This window comes from Eutrigla gurnardus (genome assembly GCF_963514095.1).
Source record: "Eutrigla gurnardus genome assembly, chromosome: 20".
In the NCBI taxonomy this organism is placed as follows: Eukaryota; Metazoa; Chordata; class Actinopteri; order Perciformes; family Triglidae; genus Eutrigla; species Eutrigla gurnardus.
In genome coordinates, this window is record NC_139931.1 from 19,306,529 (window position 1) to 19,329,219 (window position 22,691).

The 22,691-nt window shown below is 41.3% G+C and overlaps 2 protein-coding genes across 4 annotated transcripts in view; both read left to right on the plus strand.

Annotated features, from left to right (window-relative positions):
• The window catches only part of LOC311031387 (vesicle-fusing ATPase), a 46,751-nt gene extending 35,613 nt beyond the window's left edge, over positions 1–11,138 (plus strand). For 2 of the 3 annotated variants that reach the window (XM_084037693.1, XM_084037691.1), the window contains 9 exons: positions 2,401–2,496; positions 2,584–2,740; positions 3,479–3,612; positions 4,273–4,419; positions 5,915–6,049; positions 7,066–7,179; positions 7,375–7,430; positions 7,706–7,763; positions 10,789–11,138. In XM_084037693.1, coding sequence (XP_083893819.1) covers positions 2,401–2,496; positions 2,584–2,740; positions 3,479–3,612; positions 4,273–4,419; positions 5,915–6,049; positions 7,066–7,179; positions 7,375–7,430; positions 7,706–7,736 — 870 coding nt within the window. In that variant the 3' untranslated portion in view covers positions 7,737–7,763; positions 10,789–11,138. The remainder of the gene's footprint in view (positions 1–2,400; positions 2,497–2,583; positions 2,741–3,478; positions 3,613–4,272; positions 4,420–5,914; positions 6,050–7,065; positions 7,180–7,374; positions 7,431–7,705; positions 7,764–10,788) is intronic. The other variant, XM_084037692.1, reaches the window with a different exon arrangement.
• A 2,493-nt stretch (positions 11,139–13,631) lies between these two features.
• The window catches only part of LOC311030709 (thyroid hormone receptor alpha), a 132,175-nt gene continuing 123,115 nt past the window's right edge, over positions 13,632–22,691 (plus strand). The window contains exons 1-2 of the mRNA XM_084036642.1: positions 13,632–13,906; positions 14,782–14,856. The gene's annotated coding sequence lies outside the window, so the exon portion shown is untranslated. The remainder of the gene's footprint in view (positions 13,907–14,781; positions 14,857–22,691) is intronic.

The following is a 22,691-nucleotide window of genomic DNA, read 5'->3' on the forward strand; positions in this document are numbered from 1 at the left end:
TCCTCTACATAGTCCTCTATATACTCCTCTACATAGTCCTCTACATAGTCCTTTACATAGTCCTTTACATAGTCCTCTACATAGTCCTCTACATAGTCCTTTACATAGTCCTCTACATAGTCCTCTATATACTCCTCTACATAGTCCTCTACATAGTCCTTTACATAGTCCTCTACATAGTCCTCTATATACTCCTCTACATAGCCCTCTACATAGTCCTCTACATAGTCCTCTATATACTCCTCTACATAGTCCTCTACATAGTCCTTTATATAGAACTCTACATATTCCTCTATATACTCCTCTACATAGTCCTCTACATAGTCCTCTACGTAGTCCTTTACATAGTCCTTTACATAGTCCTCTACATAGTCCTTTACATAGTCCTTTACATAGTCCTCTACATAGTCCTCTATATACTCCTCTACATAGTCCTCTACATAGTCCTCTACATAGTCCTCTATATACTCCTTTACATAGTCCTCTACATAGTCCTCTACATAGTCCTTTACATAGTCCTCTACATAGTCCTCTACGTAGTCCTTTACATAGTCCTTTACATAGTCCTCTATATACTCCTTTACATAGTCCTCTACATAGTCCTCTACATAGTCCTTTACATAGTCCTCTACATAGTCCTCTACGTAGTCCTTTACATAGTCCTTTACATAGTCCTCTACATAGTCCTTTACATAGTCCTCTACATAGTCCTCTATATACTCCTCTACATAGTCCTCTACATAGTCCTCTACATAGTCCTTTACATAGTCCTCTATATACTCCTCTACATAGTCCTCTACATAGTCCTCTACATAGTCCTCTATATACTCCTCTACATAGTCCTCTACATAGTCCTCTACATAGAACTCTACATAGTCCTCTACATAGTCCCCTACATAGTCCTTTACATAGTCCTCTACATAGTCCTCTATATACTCCTCTACATAGTCCTCTACATAGTCCTCTACATAGAACTCTACATAGTCCTCTATATACTCCTCTACATAGTCCTCTACATAGTCCTCTACATAGTCCTCTATATACTCCTCTACATAGTCCTCTACATAGAACTCTACATAGTCCTCTATATACTCCTCTACATAGTCCTCTACATAGTCCTCTACATAGTCCTCTATATACTCCTCTACATAGTCCTCTATATACTCCTCTACATAGAACTCTACATAGTCCTCTATATACTCCTCTACATAGTCCTCTACATAGTCCTCTATATACTCCTCTACATAGTCCTCTACATAGAACTCTACATAGTCCTCTATATACTCCTCTACATAGTCCTCTACATAGTCCTCTACATAGTCCTCTATATACTCCTCTCCATAGTCCTCTATATACTCCTCTACATAGTCCTCTACATAGTCCTCTACATAGTCCTCTACATAGAACTCTACATAGTCCTCTACATAGTCCTCTACATAGTCCTCTACATAGTCCTCTACATAGAACTCTACATAGTCCTCTATATACTCCTCTACATAGTCCTCTACATAGTCCTCTACATAGTCCTCTATATACTCCTCTACATAGTCCTCTATATACTCCTCTACATAGAACTCTACATAGTCCTCTATATACTCCTCTACATAGTCCTCTATATACTCCTCTACATAGAACTCTACATAGTCCTCTACATAGTCCTCTATATACTCCTCTACATAGTCCTCTACATAGAACTCTACATAGTCCTCTATATACTCCTCTACATAGTCCTCTACATAGTCCTCTATATACTCCTCTACATAGTCCTCTATATACTCCTCTACATAGAACTCTACATAGTCCTCTATATACTCCTCTACATAGTCCTCTACATAGTCCTCTACATAGTCCTCTATGTATTCCTCTATAGAACTCCCTGTATAGTGAGTAGGGAGGATTTAATGAGTTTGAACACAAGCATTTGTAAAAAGCAAAACAATTGGAGTGACAAAAGCCATGCAATGAAAAATTAGTTTTTGGTTTATGTTAAAAGTTCACTCCTGACTTTAGAAATATTCATTTGAGAAAATAATCCTCAGTCAACGAGTACGTCTCCCTTTTTCTGGAGCCTTCTCTAACCTCCCACGTGTAATGAGTCTGGTGCTCAGAGTTGGTTCAGTTGTCTTCACGTGAACCAACTCTCTCATTTCAAAGACTCTGTTTCCCACATGCAACCTGGTTGTTCCCTTTATTAGTCTCCTGCCTCCTAAATGCCAACGTCTTGTTAAATCACTTCATTATTTTTTCATTCTTCAAAGCACTCCCTGCAGAGCCACTGGAGATATTAGAGAACTGTTTGACAGGCTGAGTCCTAGTGACAATTAAACTGGTGTAAAATAGAGCGTTCCCCTTAAACCTGACACTGTGTTGATGCAGCCATATGTGTCTATGCTGTTCCAGGCCACATCCACAGTTGAAGTGGACATGGAGAAGGCAGAGAAGCTGCAGGTTACCAGAAGTGACTTTATGGGATCCCTCAACAACGACATCAAACCCGTACGTACCGGCTCCTCATCGTAGTGCAAATGAATCCCATTCCAGAGGAAAGGCAGCTCCTGACATCTCCCCGCTGTTTTTCTCCAGGCGTTCGGTACAAACCAGGAGGATTACTCCAACTACATTATGAACGGCATCATCAAGTGGGGCGACCCCGTCACCCACGTCCTGGATGATGGAGAGCTGCTGGTGCAGCAGACCAAGAACAGTGATCGCACACCACTGGTGGCCGTGTTATTGGAGGGTAGGAGACTAGAAACACAAAAACACTGTCAGATATACACAGAAACACACAGTAAATTAACCCTTCAGTCCAATAAAAGAGGGTATTTCACAGTTTTCTGTTTATCCCGGACCGATGAGATCAATACAAAGATTTACACCATTCAAATAGAGCAGAGGTCTTCAACGTTTTACAGGCCAAGGACCCCTGGCTGATAGTGGAGGGACCCCTATTACATATCACATACAATTCTGTTGCTTATTAAACCGGGTCAATAATCATGTGTAGTATGTATGTATAAAAGTACTTTGTAATAATGTATGTATACAATACTAAGCCATTAAAATAAGAATTGTTGACAGATTTGAATTATATATTAGCATAACAATTAAAAATAGGAAGATTTATATGTGCTTATTATAGGGTATAATTATGTGAATGTGTATTTTTGGACATATTTACATTTTTGGAAGAAAGCTGGTGTTTTATGAATATGAATATGGATATACAACATATGAGGCACGACCCTCCTTTGACTTTTGAAATACATTTTTTTCCCAGACTCCATTCTCTGAATCCGGCTGAAATTAAAAAGCCCAGTTGTGTGCAGAGGTTGCATGACTGTTGGAGTCACAATAATCACATGTATGATGGAAATTGCCTTTGGGTGAAATGCATTAAAATGACTGGCACGACGCTGCACAAACACAAAGACACGGCGGCAGTTAATTGTCGCCCTCCTCTCCTCTCGACTCTCAGGACCTCCTCACAGTGGAAAGACGGCCTTGGCAGCTAAGATTGCAGAGGACTCGCAGTTCCCCTTCATTAAGATCTGCTCTCCAGACAAGATGATTGGACACTCGGAGATCTCCAAGTGCCAGGCAATCAAAAAGGTAAATCCTGTATGGAGGAACTATTATGCTGCTTCTGAAGCTTGCTTGTATTTCATGTGACGACGAGAACATGTTTACATGTTTACATGCTTTAATGCTCAAAAAACATTTTTCCTTCTGGATGTGCTGTCTTGCCCCTCCCTCCCCAAAAAAGCCTTTCCTAGAGACATCCATGTGGTACAAAAATAATGGATTTAATATAACACAAACGGCCACAAAGTACTTTGTATTGCCCCACATTGACAGCGTATACATTTCTTTCATTCTTACCTTTCACAATAAATCATTGTTTACCAGATAACTTGAGATACTCTATAAAAAATGAATTGAATTGAGATTGAATTCCAAGGGGAACTTAAATTCAACACATTAGCTTACAATATGTATTTATTAAAGAAAAATCTGTTAATTTTTAATATGGTTGCCACTGTTCATGCATGTTTTAATTGAGCGACAGCAGTGAAAGAAAGCCCAATATATAGTCCTCTCTAGTCCCCTATATAGGGGGACTTTATGGACTTAAGGCTTTGAGACCTTTTATATGAAACATTATACCTCACTGAAGGAAAGGGGAGAAGCATCCTCAGAGTGTGTCAGCAAACAATGAGACATTTAAACGATGTGTCCGTCTTCCATTTGTCCCGCCTCCCTCTGTTCCAGGTCTTCGATGATGCCTACAAGTCCCAGCTCAGCTGTGTGGTGGTGGACGACATCGAGCGTCTGCTGGACTACGTCCCCATCGGGCCTCGTTTCTCCAACCTGGTGCTCCAGGCTCTGCTGGTCCTGCTGAAGAAAGCTCCGCCAAAGGTCAGAGTTCATCGGCCACTTGTGTACATGTCGTTGCCAGTACTGCATGTGTACTATACAGCAGGGCTTCTCCACTAGGGATATGAGATTATATCACGGATCACGATATAATAATCTCATAATCGTGGCAAATTCCTGGGATATTTGTAAATATCGTCACGGGTGACTTGAAAAAGCTGTCTAGCTCGCCGTCATGGTAGACAGGTGAAAAATGTATTCATGTTGTATTGGTTTTTCACACAAAAAAGATATGTGTCGAATGTGTGATTCCAAATATTTGTTTCTTGACAAAATGTAAAGCGATACCAGTAAGATTGAGTTTCAGGCATATTTTCGTGAATCGCAGTTCTTTTTGGCAGGAAAATGGAGATATGACATTTTCATGTCCTCCCATGCCTTTTCTCAACCTTTTGTAACTTCTGAGTCCCACCTTGTTAAAAAATAAACTAAACCAGAAAAGAAACGACAAATAAGGAGAAAAAAAGAAAACGTTACGCCACTATCAGCTGTAATGAGCAAACTAGATAATCTGCTCACCGTCACCCATCACTCCCTGTGATTATGAATCCAGATTTAGTGTATTGAGGGTCATATCTTCCTCACCACATGCTCTGAAGCTTTTACTGGTGCCTTCACTTTCTCCTTCTGTGTTCATTTCCTTGTCATGTTTTACTGCATATATGGAGGACAGCACATTCCTCATGTATAAATCAATGAATGTATCAATAAATACATACAGAAATAAGTAAATCAAATAATAAATACACGCATAAATGAATGAATAAATGCTGAAATAAATGAATATGGAAATAAATTAGGAGTTAAATAAATACATTAATGAATAAGAGTTGGTGCGTAAACAGGGTGTAAATAATTAAATTACTTAAATTTACTTCTACATTTATTTATTGACACATTTATTTATTTGTGTATTTCTGGGTCCATATGCTAATGAGAAAGGCAGTCCTAACCTCAGTCTCATGCAGGATTGTCAGTCAGTGGGATGATCCAGGTCCACTACTGCCTTTCATGCATGCACAAACAAGAAATCAAAATAGCCTAAATTGTTTAAAAATAAAATTAAAATGCAAACGTCCGGAGACCGGATCAAACGACCGGTTCTTAAAACTACAGCCGACCGTTCGCAACACCGACTCGGACGAAGACAGTGAGACAGGGCCGGCATCTTACAGTGTGAGGGGTCAACTCATAATGAAATGGAGCTGGAATCCTAGATATCCCTGTGTCTTTGATTCCAAATGTTTATTTTTAATTTGAGCTATAGAAGCTGCAACATTATATTTGTTTATCTGAGAGTTACCGAACCGTGGCTGTAATAAATCTGCTGAAATGAAACCATCCACTCGGCCGTTTCATCTTTCAGCTTGTGAAGGGACAATCGATCTCTCTCTCTCTCTCTCTCCTCGTGGAAATCGACTTCACCAATATAGTCGCATCAACGACGGACAAAGCAATGCCTTTATTCCTCCTGCAGGGCCGTAAGCTGCTCATCATCGGCACCACCAGCAGGAAGGACGTGCTGCAGGAGATGGAGATGCTGGACGCCTTCAGCACCACCATCCACATCCCCAACATCTCCACTGGGGAGCAGCTGGTGGACGCTTTAGAGGTATGAACACAGACATGCCATGGGGATGATGATGAGGAGGATGATGAAGATGATGATGAAGCATCTGCAAGGTTCAGACTTCATGATATTTGTGTCAGATCAGTCGATTATAGAGTCAAAAAGTCTTGTTCTGACTCGTCTTGTCTGACCAATCACGGCTGGTCATCTCCGCTCACCGGGTTGCTGGAGCACCTCTGCAATTTCTCTTTTTCTCTCCTTTTCTTAACTCCCTCGAGGAATGATCAGGGGCAGGGCTGTTGTTTCCATGGTAACATAAACGTTTCCACCCTTCCCACAGTTCCCCCTCACAGGCACCGACACCGTTCCTCTTTCTCTTCAGCATTGATCACAGTTTTTTTACATTGTGCATGTTAAAAATGCAAAAAAAAAAAAATGCTTTTTGAACGTTCCTCGATTCACTCCCACATGCAAATCCAGTTAAATGTTGTTATTATTCTGCACACTTGTATTTCAGATTCCTACTAGAACATTTTTTACATTCTTTCATTTATTTTTATTGCTTCTCAGCCTCTCTCTGAAACGCTCTGTTTGACCCCCTGCCCCTCCCTCCCAAAAAACCCACTCTGCTCTCATTGGTCAGCCAGCCTGCTCTGTTGTGATTGGTTCCGCCCCCTTACCAGAACCAGATAACTCCTCCAGAAGTCCAGTTGAAGGACGTTTGTCTTCTCATCATGAATCTTCACGCTCAAATCTGCTCTAGCGGCTAATGTTAAAAAAGCATTTACATGCACAAACTATATAACACACTAAAGTCAACATGATAGGCCCTTTTTAACTTGTTCCTCTTAAAGATTCATTAAAAAAAGAACAATTTGTCCTTGAATCAGTGGTGCAGTATTTATAATCATCCCCTTCTCCAGAGCACAGCGTCGGAGGAGCCGACTCCCTATCCTTAATTAAAAGGGAGTTTTCACCGCCGCTCCGTCTTCGGTTTGCTTGTTGGCTGCAGGCTTTGAAAGTTGTATTGAAGCTCTGCCCCTCTCATGTCTTTGCAGCTGCTGGGAAGCTTCACAGACAAAGAGCGGGCCAGCATCGCACAGCAGCTCAAAGGGAAGCGAGTCTGGATCGGCATCAAGAAGCTGCTGGTGCTCATAGAGATGTCGCTGCAGGTATGGAGGCTCGCCGACAGTGAAGTGAAGGCGATGAAGAGGGAACATGGCAATTGGGAATACATTGGAAAAATACAAATGCCGTGCTCTAGTGGAGCTCCACAACCATCTGACTGTTTGTACCTTCAGTTGTTCCTCCTCTCCTCAAACTGATCCATGTCTCTCTCCTTCTGCTTTTCCATTTCTCGCCTCCAGATGGACCCGGACTACAGAGTGAGCAAGTTCCTGTCTCTGCTCAGAGACGAGGGGGCGTGAGTATAGCCGCTCTGCACCAATCACAACAACCCTCTTCTTTTATGCTCAATCCATGCTTATGTTTCTCCTTCCATCACCCAGTCAGCTGCTTCTCTTCAGACTATCATGTTAGGAACATCATTGGCAGAATGCACTACGAACATGGCTCAGTGATGTCACACAAGAACACACATTGATTTTTGAAGTCTCGTGTTTCCATACTGCACACACAGCCGTCCCAAGAAACAATCAGCCAGCTTTGACCTTAACCACTTTATTTTGCAATCACCAGGGTGAACGATGGCGATCAAATCCGAATTTAAGCTGTTGGTCACTCTCGCTGTGCACTGGTAAGGTCACCAGCAAAGCAATGAGACTAGAACCTGTAGATTAGGAGTCCCAAACCTGTAGCTTGTCAGGTAGCTGTTAGAGCCTAGCCTTTTGTTTTCTTGCTGCTCTTGGATTTTGATTGTAGTGTCAACAGTAAAATTTTACATGTGTTTTGTTTTCTTGTCTCACCAAACGTGAAGATTTTTTTGTGTGGTGCTATTGCATACAAAATCAATGCAAAGACGTGAATAGGTCCTTCTGTTGTCAGTGATACAGAAATGGAGAGAAAACCAATCGTAGTGATCTGTGGTTCCTGAGAGCTCTGCGAACCTCACATTGGTACAGAGAGCGCATGAAAAAAAGTATGCAGACAGATCTAACAAAGCAGTTTTTACAAATTGTCGTCATTATTTAGTCCTTCAGCATCCTTTTAATCTGTTTATTGCAATTCAACAACAATTTATCTTCACAATAAAATAGTTTATTTCGGGTTCATGCTGTAGTAAACCAGCCGAAGCGTGTCTTGTGAATACAGCTTAATGAGACTCACCGAGCACCTCTGGGTGATGTTGTGAACTCAGGTAGGACGGCGTTTGAGTTGACTCCATGTAGAAAGCAGTAATAGTGTTATTTCAGCCATGCTGGATGAAACATTGCTGGTGTGTACATGGAGGTAAGCCCCGCCTCCTCCCTGACGTGTCGAGCAGGAGTGACGCTTGGTGTGAAAGCATCATTCCCATATTTCAGCATTTAAAGAGTGACTGTGTGACTCGGCAGATGTAAAGGATGCTGGTGAGTGATAATAGAGAAAGTTCGGCAAATGAAGTCAGTCATTCAGTTACACAGCACTCTGTTTGTAAAGTGGGATAACATTAGCTGATGTTAGCCGCCAGAGCTACTCGTCATACATCAGACTGAGAAAGGTTGTCAATACAACCATTAAGGGTACTGGGCGGAGCACCAGTATTTAGTCTTTAACCAACTCTTTGCTGCTCCGTCTTCCCATTACTTTCATTAGCTGAATGGATCTTGCATAGTGTAAGTGTCCCTACAACTGACATTATAATTCATAATATTGAATTAACATGACGTTCCAAATGACATACAATCATTGCATGTTTACTCCCCCTTCATCATCATTTTACTGTTGCATTTATTGTAGCAATTGAATGACTCATAGCATTATGGCTCACATTTCTGAACAACAAAAATAATGAAAAGTGATTCTAGGGAGTGTAATGATTTTTTAAGCCTATTTTCTTTTTATATTTTGCGCACTTCACTTTGATCCCGCTCCTTCCAGGTTTCATGAGTCGGTGGCACCAGCTCTTTATAAGTTCAAACTTATCTTAATTCTAAGCTAATTCAGTGTGTACTAAATGCAAATGAATGCATCACTAATTCAAATGACTTGCACCAAACACATGCTGCGTTTCGTTCTTACTAAATATTTCCATCTAACTGCCAAGTGTAACTGTTTTGTTACTTTTGTAAATGTTGCTAACATTAGCCTGCTAGCATATTAGCCTCCTAGCATATGACCCATGAAGATTTAAAAGGAGGCAATATGAAATATGGTCGACATGTGTGACTTGACAGTTTATCAAAATGCTTCTTAATTCTTATTAACTGAGAATTGTTTAAATTATATTTCACAAAAATCAACATCAAGTTATAAACCGAGGTTAATATTTCAGGCCAACTGAATACATAGTTCGATTAGCAGATATTTCCTGCTCGTTGGCTACCAGGCTACTAATAACTCTGAAACACACATATATTTCTAAAACATAAAACAAAGTAATACCTGCATTTACAAAGGACGACAGTTAAATTTGATGTATCTCAAGGCCCACATTTGTGCCAGTAATTGTACAATTACAGTGGCTTCCCGTTTTTGCTTTTTATTGGTTAATTCTACAAATGTTTCATAGCAATAGATTTAGACATTTAAAGACTTAGAGAAGTCTTTTCAAGCTGATGTCATTATCACATCATCTCTGGGTTGAAATAATTACAAATCTCTGGATTATCGTAATTCCGAGTTTCGCATTATCATAATAACTAATTTTGTATTATCTCTTGATTATCATAATTCTGAGATTTGCTTTATCTGTTTTATTGTAATTGCGAGTTTTATGTCATTTCTGGGTTAGCGTTATTCTGATTTCCAAGTTTTGCGTTATCTCTGGGTTATATTTCTGAGTTTCGCATTATCTATTTTATTGTAATTGCAAATTTCACGTCATCTCTGTATCGTGATTGAACTTCACGTTATCTCTGTTATCATTATAACTAATCTTACGTTATCTCTGGGTTTTTCAGTATTACACGTTTCTAGTCATCTCTGGGTTATCATAACGAGTTTCACGTTATCTCTGGGTTATCGTAACTACAAGCTGCTTGTAAACAGTGTTCATGTCAACATCTCAGTCATGATTACAATCGGGCATTTTTCTGAATGCTCCGACACATCCGACTTCAGGCTAAATAATACGGGAAGTGCCTTAAAAATAAACACTGACTCCTGTCGGCTTCAGTCTGATGGGATTAAACTCATAATTAATTTACATATAGTAGGATTTTGTCAATGTCTGATGCAAAAAGCAAAAGATATTTCATGAGTTTTATAAATGCAGCTTGATTTAGTAAATGGCTGGTTTGAAAACTAGTGGATATAGCCACAATTTTAGTAGAAGGGTTTTTTCCAAAGAGCTGGTGCAACCCTAATGTCCCTGACGGTAACCCCACAGTATATATATATTAATAAAAATAGCACTATTGAGGCTTGCCCTGGTATAGTCTGGAAAGATCAGTGAGTGATGGTGTTATATTGTGGCTCTCTTCTTGTTTTATAGCCGGTTAAATCCTCGTCCTCGCTTTTTATTTAACTCCAGACGGCGCCCTGCGTTGTGCTGGTGCTGCGTGAGTACACCGGAGTTTGTTGAGGGTTGCTCAAATGGTCTGAAGGGGGGCGGGAGTAACGCAACACCACCTCACAGGAAACTGAATGGACTTGTCTTCTGCTTTTTCCTCGCTTTCTAGTGATCGCAGCTTCTATGAGTAGAGGATCCGGAGGAAGCAGTGAAGCAAGCATCTCGCCACCGCCAAGCCACCCGTTGGACTAAAATGAGGAAGGAGGAGTTGAATAGATCATCCACCACCGACTTCAACACACTCCTGGATCACTGAGAGGAACACACCGGCCCTCTTTATCTTAGCATGTTTTCTCCTCCTCCTCCTCTTCATCAACTTTACTTATCGACACATCGCAGCAAACTACTGGAAGTCGTACTGTTAAAAATCTGTCATGTGAAGAAATTGCAATAGATGATTGTGTAAAAAAAAAGTGCTGTTTTGTGCATCGTGTGGGAAAATACCCCCCCCCCCCCCCCCCCCCACCAAAAAAAAGCCATGTATGTTTGCAACTATAGTGTTCGTTGTATTCGTTGCATATCCCTCGTCCTGTTGAAGATTGCTATTGTTTAGTACGATATGTATCCTCGATGTGACAACAATCCCCATTTGAATCTAAAGGCTTTTAGTGAATATGTAGTGGCTGTAAAGAAAAAAAAGAAGCTGTACCATGTGTGAATGTAAACCCTTTAAAAGTAACTCGTTCATGTTCTGTACATAGTATATATAGACGAAATACGGTATGAGAATACATTAAATGATCACATCTCCCAAATCTATATCAGTATGTTTCTTCTTCCCTTTTGCTCCTGAGATTGTTGACTTTTACCAGGTTGCTGTAATAGTGAGAGGCCTGCCCGTCTGTCTGCCTGTCTGTCTGCCCGTCTGTCAGCACAGTACAGTGCGTCCAGCTGTTAGCGATGGCGTCTTCAGTGTTAAAGATACTCAAAGAGAGACACATCCTGCACACCCTCAGTACTTATCAGCGGTTCTTCACGTCCGCTCGTGCGCATGCGCGGGGAGCTCAGCACTGCATGCGTCCAGTGTGTGTGTGTGTGCGTGCGCCGGTGCGCGTGGCGGCAGAATGTGCATTTGAATCTTAGGTTTAGACGGTTGTTGGTTATTTTGTGGGTTTTTTTCTCATGTCACGTGTTTGGTACTTATTGTCCAAAGTTCTGTTTATTGTTTGGTTCTTATCATTGACGATGTGAGGCGTGCGCGTGTGTTTGTTTGTGCGTGCGCGCGTGTGTGTAAATAAATATAAACATGCAGATGTATTATTGCAATAAAAAAAGCACAGATGCACATGAAAAAGAAGCTTACAGCTGCTCGTATGGTCGTATTTATTTATTGATGATCTATAGAATATTATAGTACATACATTTGCTCAAGTACACTTTTGTGGTACTTATTTATATTTTATGCTAAACGTTATACTTATACTACACTACATCTTAGAGAGGAATATTGTACTTTTCACTGCATTTATTTCTACATGTCATGTTTGACATGCAAATTCGATTGCAACTGTGCAGTTTGCACTTTAGTTTGAAGTCATATACACGGTTATAGATACACAAGGTAATAGATATACACGGTTATAGATATACACTGTTATAGATACACAAGGTAATAGATATACACGGTTATAGATATACACTGTTGTAGATACACAAGGTAATAGATATACACGGTTATAGATAAACACTGTTATAGATACACAAGGTAATAGATATACACGGTTATAGATAAACACTGTTATAGATACACAAGGTAATAGATATACACGGTTATAGATATACACTGTTATAGATATACACGGTTATAGATATACACTGTTATAGATACACAAGGTAATAGATATACACGGTTATAGATATACACTGTTATAGATATACACTGTTATAGATATACAAGGTAATAGATATACACGGTTATAGATATACACTATTATAGATATACACTGTTATAGATACACACGTTATAGATACACACGGTTATAGATATACACTCTTATAGATATACCCTGTTATAGATATACACGGTAATAGATATACACAGTTATAGATATACATTGTTATAGATATACACTGTTATAGATATAGACTGTTATAGATATACACTCTTATAGATATACCCTGTTATAGATATACACGGTAATAGATATACACAGTTATAGATATACACGGTAATAGATATACACAGTTATATATATATACATTGTTATAGATATACACTGTTATAGATATACACTGTTATAGATACACACTGTTATAGATATACACTTATAGTTATACAGTTACAGATACACACTGTTATAGATATACAATCATAGATACACACTGTTATACACTTATAGTTAATACGTTTTTATTCTAGACCACACTCACACTAATATTATTTAAAAAAAATGGTTTGCTGTAAAACCTGGATATGCAAGTTCGCCAGTAACTATGGTTGTTGGACAGTTTTTATGGAGTAAATCACCCTCTAAATGTAGTATTACACATTTTAAACTGCCTTCTGATAGATGAATCTAACACTGCATCATGTTTATAACATAACAATTAGGCTCTTTGTTTTGGAGGCTGCCTAACATACAGGTAAATGTGGTGGAGGAGAGGCACTACTTTTCTCTACTTTTTCTCTCTGAAACGTAGTGAAGCGGCAGTAAACAGTCGCATAAACATGAAAACAAGTTAAATGCAGGATGAGACACTTGTTTTGCTTTTGGACGTTGCTGGGGAAACGGGTGACATTCCTCTTTAATTCTCCAAACTCGCGGGATTATGCAACCCGCCTCGCTGCAGTGCGCCCCCAAGGCCAGTAGAGGGCGCTCCGGAGCCTGCGAATGAATCTCCTCTCTCGCGACGGCTCCGCTTCCCCTGACCCGCATTCACCCGTACTGTACAGGGGGGGGGGGAGGACCCAGCACCCAGCACAGAAAGCTAATAAGCGCCGTAGAGTTCCCTCGCAGACCGTGGCCATGGCTTTGGCAGCCCCTGACAGACGCGGCGCTCCCGTCTCCTCGCGCCTCACAACGGACTGAGAGGGAGCTAACACCGGGGGGAAGCGCTAGCTAAGACGCGCGAGGCGGTTAACCGGCTGGACTCGCTTGTATTTTTCTGTTTGTTCTGCTTTCCCCCCTCCCCCCCCCCCTTCTCTCTCACGTGTTAATCCGGCTGTTCCTCGTCCACGGGCTTTATGTTGACGGCACAGGAGGCGGTGTATCACAAGTCGAGCATTGGTGAGTGTGTCCGTTTCTTCCACTATAGCGACATATACGGCGTCTTTACGGGGCGGCGGTGCAACGTGAGTGCTGTCCTCATGTCAACCCGGGCGCTGCGCCGCCCTGCCTACTGTACTCTACTGTACATATAGGTTAATGCAAAGACGGCTGGCCGCCGGGCTGCAGCTCCCTGCCTCCCTCTCTCTCTAAAGTACCGCTGCGGTTGTGTGTGTGTGGTGTTTTTTTTTTTTTGTTGGTGACCTGCGCGACTGCCATGTGCTTCCTTCGCTGCCGTCACATCGACGCACCTGGGTCAGGTAGGCAGCTCCAAAGAGCGCGGGTACGGCTCGGGACGAGAGAACCTGTTCACCTTCCCTCTCTAGCCCTATATGTCTGCGCGTGCTGGGCGCGCGAGACGCGTTGCCCCAGGAGGATCTCGCGAAGGTGCAGAGATAGAGGCTTTGTGCCAACATATAGGCAGCATATAGGCTGCTGTGTATGTGTCTACTTATATGTATGTGGCCCACCCAATGCAAGCCTGTGATATACTGCGCAGCCACTGTTCGCATTCCTTTGCTGTGACATAGCCAAGTAGGTCTCTGTGTGTGTGTGTGTGTGTGTGTGTGTGTGTGTGTGTGTGTGTGTGTGTGTGTGTGTGTGTGTGTGTGCGTGCGCAAAAAGAAAGTGTGCAAAAGTATGCCTGAAATGCTCTTGGAGACTTGATATGAATCTTGCATGTTAGAGGACAGCAGTGAGATATGGACTGTGTGGTTCCCAGCCGTAGCTGCTCTGAGACTGAGTGTCATGTGCGTTGTGAGAGGCTGCTTTTAGAGGGATGATTATGAGTTGTTATTAATGTTTTTTTTTTTTTTCTTTTTACATTTTGCTTCCAGGATGAGGGCGGCGTCATCTGCTTCATCGGCTGGACCCTCGGACGTGATTGCATGACTGAGTTCGGGCGGGACGAGGTAGGTGACCGGGACACAGCATCACGAGCACGCTCACACACATTTCCCTCCGCTGGAGATGACAGGTTATCTTTTTCTGTCAAAAGCAATCTTGATTTCATTTCCATGTAGAACATTTCTGAGTGTAAATGCAGGAATGACCCTGGAACCGAAAAGTAATATTTCCCCTCCGGAGGCCAGGTCTACGAGAAATGAACCCAGGAAGCACTCACTTTGTTTACAAGAGCCCCCCCCTTTATTAGTTTTCAGCAACCTTTCAAAGATGTATCAGTCTTTTATGAGTGTATTCCCTTATGACTTGTTTTCTTGCAAGAAAAGCAATTCGTCTGAGAGGAAAAAAACAGCTTTACAAGCAATATGAATAAATCCTAATAAGCTAAATATGCTTAAAATGTAATAAAAAATAAATTTGGACGGTATATGCCAACCATCAAGATTTCAATAACATAGAAAAAACAGTATCATCCATGCTGGAGTGAATGGCAAACTAAAGAATGTCCATGTAAAAATACAGCATCTATGTATGTTTGTATGTATGTATAGATATTTATATATATATATACAAACAAACAAAGCCATAATCTCTGCCTGCAGCCAGACGTGACCTCTTTTGACGTCCGTTCCTAACACCAACCCCCCTCCCTCCCTCCCTTTTTATTTTCCCATAGCTGCTTGCTGCAAGGCAGCGTCCTGGTTTTCCGAGGTTGAGGCGTAATGTATAGCGAGTGGGAGGGGAGGGGAGGAAGGGGGAGGAGGGGGGAGGAGGAGGCGGCAGGAAGAAAAGCAGTCTCTCGGCCCCTGCCTGCCTGCCTCAGTCTGAGGGAAAGCGCTTACATAACAGGGGCCGTGCAGGCAGCCGCTGCCCCGGTCGCCGAGGTCCCACGGCCCGCTTACGTCACATGTAGGGGGAGGGGCTTCCAGGTCATCTATCCAGTTAGCCAGCTGAGAAAAATACTCAGCTCGTGCACTAATTTAATTTGATGCCAGTGTCCACTTGTAACACACATCGGAGCCTAAGCTGTGGACTTGAACCCTCTGAACTGTGCGGGTGAAGGATCGATTCCCTAAAGACGGCCACGCTGCCGTAGACGCAAACAGAAATCACATGGCGTTTATCCGTGTGGAGCGGTGACCACGCCAACGTGGAGCTGCAAGGATTCCATTCATTATCTCTTATTATTAGATCAAGTGTTCTAAGTCTATAAATTCCCCACTAAAGTCCTCAATCCCAAATTATTAAATTCCCAGTGAAACCATGGAAACCTCCAGTTTTAGAAGCTGGAACCAGAACGTTTGAAGGATGACTTAAGCAGTCAATTATTATATTATTATTATTACTCGTCTGGCAACTGATGATTTTTCTCATTGTTAGTTTATAGATAACATTATTATTATTATTATTATTATTATGATTATTCTCTGCTTGTTGTGAATATATATATATATATATATATATATATATATATATATATATATATTAGGGGCGGGGGAAAAATCGATTCACATAAGAATCGCGATTCTAATCATCCACAATTCTTAATCGACTCATAAACTTCAAAATTTGATTTTTTTATTAACGTTCCCCCGTCTCTCTGCTTTTTTCTGTTTTGAAAAATCACACAAAACACCAATTTGTGTACAGTTTGTGTGTGATTTGTGTACAGTTTTTTTTGTAACTTCTGGGAGAAAAAGGCAGTTAGCCTAAGCTTTTATTTAGGTAATTTTATTAATGCAAGTTATTTCTTGTACAGTAAGTACGTTTTTATTTGTTTAGCATGAATAAATGTTACCTTTGTGTGATTACATCATTGGAATCAGTTTATTTAAAAATCACATTATCTTATACAAACTGTATTGTTTTGATGACATAATTTGCCTTAACACACTATGCATTGCATCCATTTTTTAATCAAGAATCGGTTGAATCGAATCGTGACACCCAAAGATTCACATCCCTAATATATATATATATATATATATATATATATATATATATATATATATATATATATATATATATATATAATGCTATGTCATTTGGAGTTCAGTTGCTTCTGTATAGATTCAGTTTTTTTCTTATTTGGAATACTTCTAATGATTTATTATTTACTCCTTCTATGCGTCTGTCCTGCTGCTGCGACAACCACGTTTCCCTTCTGGGGCTCACTAAAGACTCGTCTTATCAATAAACGCTTATCTCAGGTAGAACAAGAAAAAGATCCACAGATTACACTGCAGCATGCCTCGGCTAGAAAAATTGACAATTTTAACAAGGCATTAGCATTCATCCTTATCCGTATCAGCTTATCCTCTGCAGGATCGCTGGTGGGCGACAGACGACGGCTCTTACGTGGCAGTTAATCGAAGCCAGGTGAAACGCTTTCAAAAGCTTCAAGGTATAATATGTCGCTTGCTGTCCATAAACACGGCATTCAAAATCCATCCCTCCCCTCCGACTCAGTGAGCGAACAACCGGGAGAGAGCACAGTGTGGTCAAGCGAGCTAGAGAGAGAATGAAGAGAGGGTTTGGAAGAATAACATGTTATTGTCTGGTTCATGAATAAACGCATTCATACCTCCTCAAAAGCCACGGGAAGGTGCCGGATTTTGAGCAAATGCAGCACAAGGCCGGGGTCATCTTGCCGTGGCCTGCCTGCTCCCTGAATCTGACCCTTTGACAGCTGACATTTTAGTTGTTGCATGTTTGGTCGTCAGAATCTAAAGTCCAACAGTGGAGGAGTCGAACAGAACCCTGACTGAGTCTCAGAGGTGTTTCTGTTTGATGAGCGACCATGTGAACTGATGACCATCGGCGGGATGCGTCTGCGGTTGCTCGTCGTAACTTTCATGAATGCTACGTGATTCCGTATTTAAAATGGATTGAAAGCTTTTACAAGGACACCGCGTTCAGTTTGCCCTTTCATCATTGTTTACCGACTGTAAAAGGGTCCATGGCAACGCACAACCCGAAACATAAAATCCCACGGCGACGTGACCACTCGTTCCCCGCTGCTTTGCGCCAGAAGCTAAAGAATGCCACGTATCTTGTGCCTTGGTACGGTGAGGGGTTAGCTGAGGGTTAGAGCCCCACGTGGGGCCCGAAGGCATCGAGTCGATGCCCAGAAATGTCCTGAGAGCAGCAAAATAAGAAGAAAAGAAGATACAGGGAGGGGGGGATCTCTGCAGATACAGACACCATCACACACTTCTAGTGGATTCTAAGGGAAGATTTTTGTGTTAGTCTTTATATTGTTTTTGGAGGAAATGATTGCATATTACACTGTTTTAAAAATACTATAATAGACAGTTGTTAAGTGTTAACATTTGACTACAACTAGTAGCTTTTTGTCTTTTTTACTTGAAAATGACTGAAGTGATTCATCGTCACTAGGGCTGGGTTATCTGGGTTAAAAGGTTTAATACCGATATACCAATAATGATACTTTTTTCAAACTTCTAGCCTAATTAGTACACCAGCTATGTTTCTATTAATGACTGCAGCTCATTTCTCCACTATATACAAACTGATTTATCTTGTAAAGGTTAATCATGTCTCATTGTGAACAATAAGAGGTTTTAGTTTATTGTTAGCCAACATCAAAAGAAATGAATTAAACACTCATTTTACAACCCCACCAAATTCTGTTTATCAAGTCAAACAATTTCTTCTGTTTCTTTCATATTTATCAGTTGATTTTCAGTCCCTTTTCTAAATCCACATGGACCGCTCTTCACATCGGCATCAATGATCCGCCGCTCAAAATCAATTTCAGAAGGAAAAAATTGCTGGGTAAAATTGCTGACCGTGACAAGCTATCTGGCATATAAAAGGCTATTTTTAAATGGTGTCCGGCACAGTGCTCACTCCACATGGTATATTCGGTCGGTGCCTTAACGATACCCAGATACCCTGCTAGTCATTATTTAGCTTCTTTCAACCTCTTATATTTTTTCAAAAATATAAAAAGATGTTTACAATGTTACTGAATGGAGAAAACCTTACACTTCTCTCTCTCCTTTGAAACCTCCCTCCACATACTGAGCATGTTCAGTGTGCTGCCTGGTGTCGGGGCTTCAGGCTGGTGTTTTGTTTGGCCTTTCCAGAGAACTGCCCATCCTGGGCTACCACTCTAACTACAATGTGCTGGGAGGTTATTGTGCTTCCTGCTGCTGTTCTCTGTTTCATATCGATATAAACTGAATGCCTTTACGTTTTTGGCCATCTGGTTGGACCAAACAAGACACTTGCAGATGTCATCCTCAGTGCCGGGAAATTACGGCAGGCATTTTATAGACTAACCGATCGATAAACCTGGGAGGTGGTCGACGCACCAACCAGTAATGACGATAGCTGGCAGAGAGGCTGATTGTATCTGTAAGGTTGGAGAGTTACCACCAGTATGTATGTACTGAACATAATACCTGCGTGAGTACAATACAAAGCAGGCAGTACAGCACACACACACACACACACACACACACACACACACACACACACACACACACACACACACAGGCATAGGGTGGCCTCGGGGCTTCTCCACGGTACTTTGGAATGTTCTGTTCTTTCCTGTAAGGGCAGGAACATCTTTATTAAATACAGCCTCTATTCAATTAGCGTTGAACACCAGATTTCCTCAACATGCATCTCCCACACAGAAGATTAAACACAAGGAAGCCAGGACAATATTCTCCCACCACCTGACGGGAAATGACTTACAAAGAAGTAAGTTGGGGGTTTCGGGATTCACAGTGTTGCATCAGGACCACTACGAGGTGCTTAAATTTGACTCTGAGTTCTAATTTTGTGTCACCTGTGGGATTTAAAGGAACATGCGCTCAAAACACGACCTTAACCCTCGAGGCCCCTTAAGAATGATGTTTATTCACAAAACTGACTAACTACACTCATACAAATGTAATACATAAATATATTTTTTTCATTTTCACCACGTCAAATCTTTTCAACAACTAACTAACAACCTAACCATAGCTATAAAGTTTTCTTTTTTAGGTTTTTATGCCCTTTTTGTCAAAAGAACCCCTGATGCACCTAAATTACCACTTTAGTCAAAAGAAGAGACGAGGCTCTCTCTTGATCAAGAAAAAAAACCACACACACAAAACATTTTCAACAACATTCACACCACTTTTTATATCAACCCCAACACACCAAGAGATTTTTTTGGGTGTTCAGCTTTCAGACTGATCTCATGAATCGGCGTATGTATGACACGCCAACTCGTATGCCATCATGGCGTGTTACCACTACGCACAATCGCCTTTTCGCGTGTTTATCAATGCTGAACCCTAACCCTAACCCTATCCTTAAAGGGCGTTTATATAAACGCGGATGTGATGTGTCGTTTCGCTAGAGGGTGCTGACAAACACGCCGATGTGATGGGTCGTTTCGCTAGAGGGTGCTGACAAACACGCCGATGTGATGGGTCGTTTCGCGCAGAACGTACACATACACGCGGATAACGCGAATTGCGTACAGATAATTTTTTTATAATTATTTACGAAAAGTCATGATGCCACGTTGCAGCTTTTGTACTGCCGTGCATCAAGGTATCAAGGTTAAGAGAACCACGCTCCCATTGAAACGTCTTGTGATGAAGATCTGCTGGTGGTTTAGGGGACGTCATCACACCTAAAACCTGTTTTCCCTGTATTTTCAAGGCAGAGGCGTAGATCTATTAGGTGTTCATGGGAAAGCATTATCATATGTCATATGGCATTACAGTTATTATCAAAAATAAGTGGTTGTAATGGGAGTCAATGGGAGAAAATTGGGCCTGAGGTGAAAGAGTGTTACGAATGTGAATATCTCCTATATACACCTTGCAATAGAGGGCAAAAAAATAATAATACAATACATATCCTGGCCAAGTTTCATACATTTAGCCTTAAAACTGATCGATATATTGAAACTAATTGTACACGTTTGTGCCTTAAAGTTTAACCATGACCTTTAAATTGTTGTTAGGGCGTCATGAGTGGACGGCAAACTGCAGAACAGAATTAGTGCTTCAGTCGCGTTCCTCGATTAAAGATACTAAGTGGAAGAGTTTCTCCTGGAGGCAGACTGTGTTCCTGCTCCAGGAGTCTTCATTAGCTTTTCAGTCTGTGAAGCTGTAAATGCTCTCTGCTCTCTTGCATATTTCTTTTTTTTATCTACGGCTCTATTTATGGCAATGTCGGCCTGTCTGTCCACGCTTTAGTCAAGACTGAAATATATCCATTTTACAATACGATTGTGTATATTGCATACATGCTACACACTTGGTTTTCTCCACCAAACACATGTTCTGGCCACTAAATATTGAACGCTCCCCATGTTGTTACATTCTTCCGTTATACTGTTGTCGGACTGCATGCACACACTTATGCTCGGTCTATAGATGGATTTCCATTCAAAGTGAATCATTTGTTATGTCATAGTCCATTTGTTTGTTATTGGCAATGCAAAAAAAGATTTGAAAGTTCACGGTGAGTTCAGCACAGCCACTTCGTACACAGGCGCAAGTCAGTGTGCCTTACAATAATGAAAGCAAAGACGTAAATCTTTGTCTAAAATATGATTAAGAGATAGTAATAAAACAGTGATATAATAAAAAGATGAGCAATAAAACAGAAAAGAGTCTTATGGAAAGAGGGATTTAAGACTGGCCACATTGGGCAATCTGGTGGTTTGTTCCAGTTACATGCAGCCGCTACATTGGCATAAACCCAAGGTGGAACTCATTTAAACATCCACTTCTTTATTATTCTATTAATCTAGTATTAAGCAATCAAGCGACGGATTCCCGTTTTATAGCTTGTTGTGACCCATTGCCAGTGTTTGAAATGTTCATTATTACTAGAATAAAAATAGTTTACTTAAAGGAGAAATCCGGTCATTTTTGACCCCATTTCCGTTGTCCCCAGGGTCATCCCGACTTATTAGAAGCAAAAAACCAGACAAAAATTGACGTTGCCTAGCCCGAGATCTGTACCTGCCTGGCAGCCTTCCAGACTCCCTCCAATGCTAACCCATTGGGGCAACTTTTATCTGCTTTCCTGGGCCTCAGAAAACAATTCCAAGACCAATGCAACACAGGTTGGGTCCGTACGAGACACCACGGTGCTCGTTTAGCTCAAATAGTGTTGCAAAACGACATAAATATGTGTGTTTTAGCATGAAGTTACTCACCTCACCTCAAATCACCCCGTAGACATTAGCAGTAGATAGTCGTCCATCCCAGTCACCGCAGAAACGAAAACGTTTTTCTCGTAGATTTTGTATCCATAAAGAAACGATCGAGCAGTGCAGTCGTCATGTCCGTAATAAATCCATGAAGCTGTTATGTCCATATGTATGACTATGTTACAACATAGCAACGACTGCTTACAGCTAAACAGTAGCCTGGAGCCAAAAGTCCCGCGCAAGTTCCCGTCTGCCGACATGGATTTATTACGGACAGGACAACTGCACTGCTCGATTGTTTCTTTATGGATACAAAATCAAAACTACGTGGAAAACGTTTTCGTTTCTGCGGTGACTGGGAGGGACGACAGGCGCTCGGCTATCTACTGCTAATGTCTACGGGGTGATTTGAGGTGAGTAACTCCATGCAAAAACACACATATTTATGTCGTTTTGCCACACTATTTGAGCTAAACGAGCGCCGTGGTGTCTCGTACGGACCCAACCTGTGTTGCATAGGTCTTGGAATTGGTTTCTGAGGCCCAGGAAAGCAGATAAAAGTTGCCCCAATGGGTTAGCATTGGAGCGAGTCTGGAAGGCTGCCAGGCAGGTACAGATCTCAGGCTAGGCAACGTCAATTTTTGT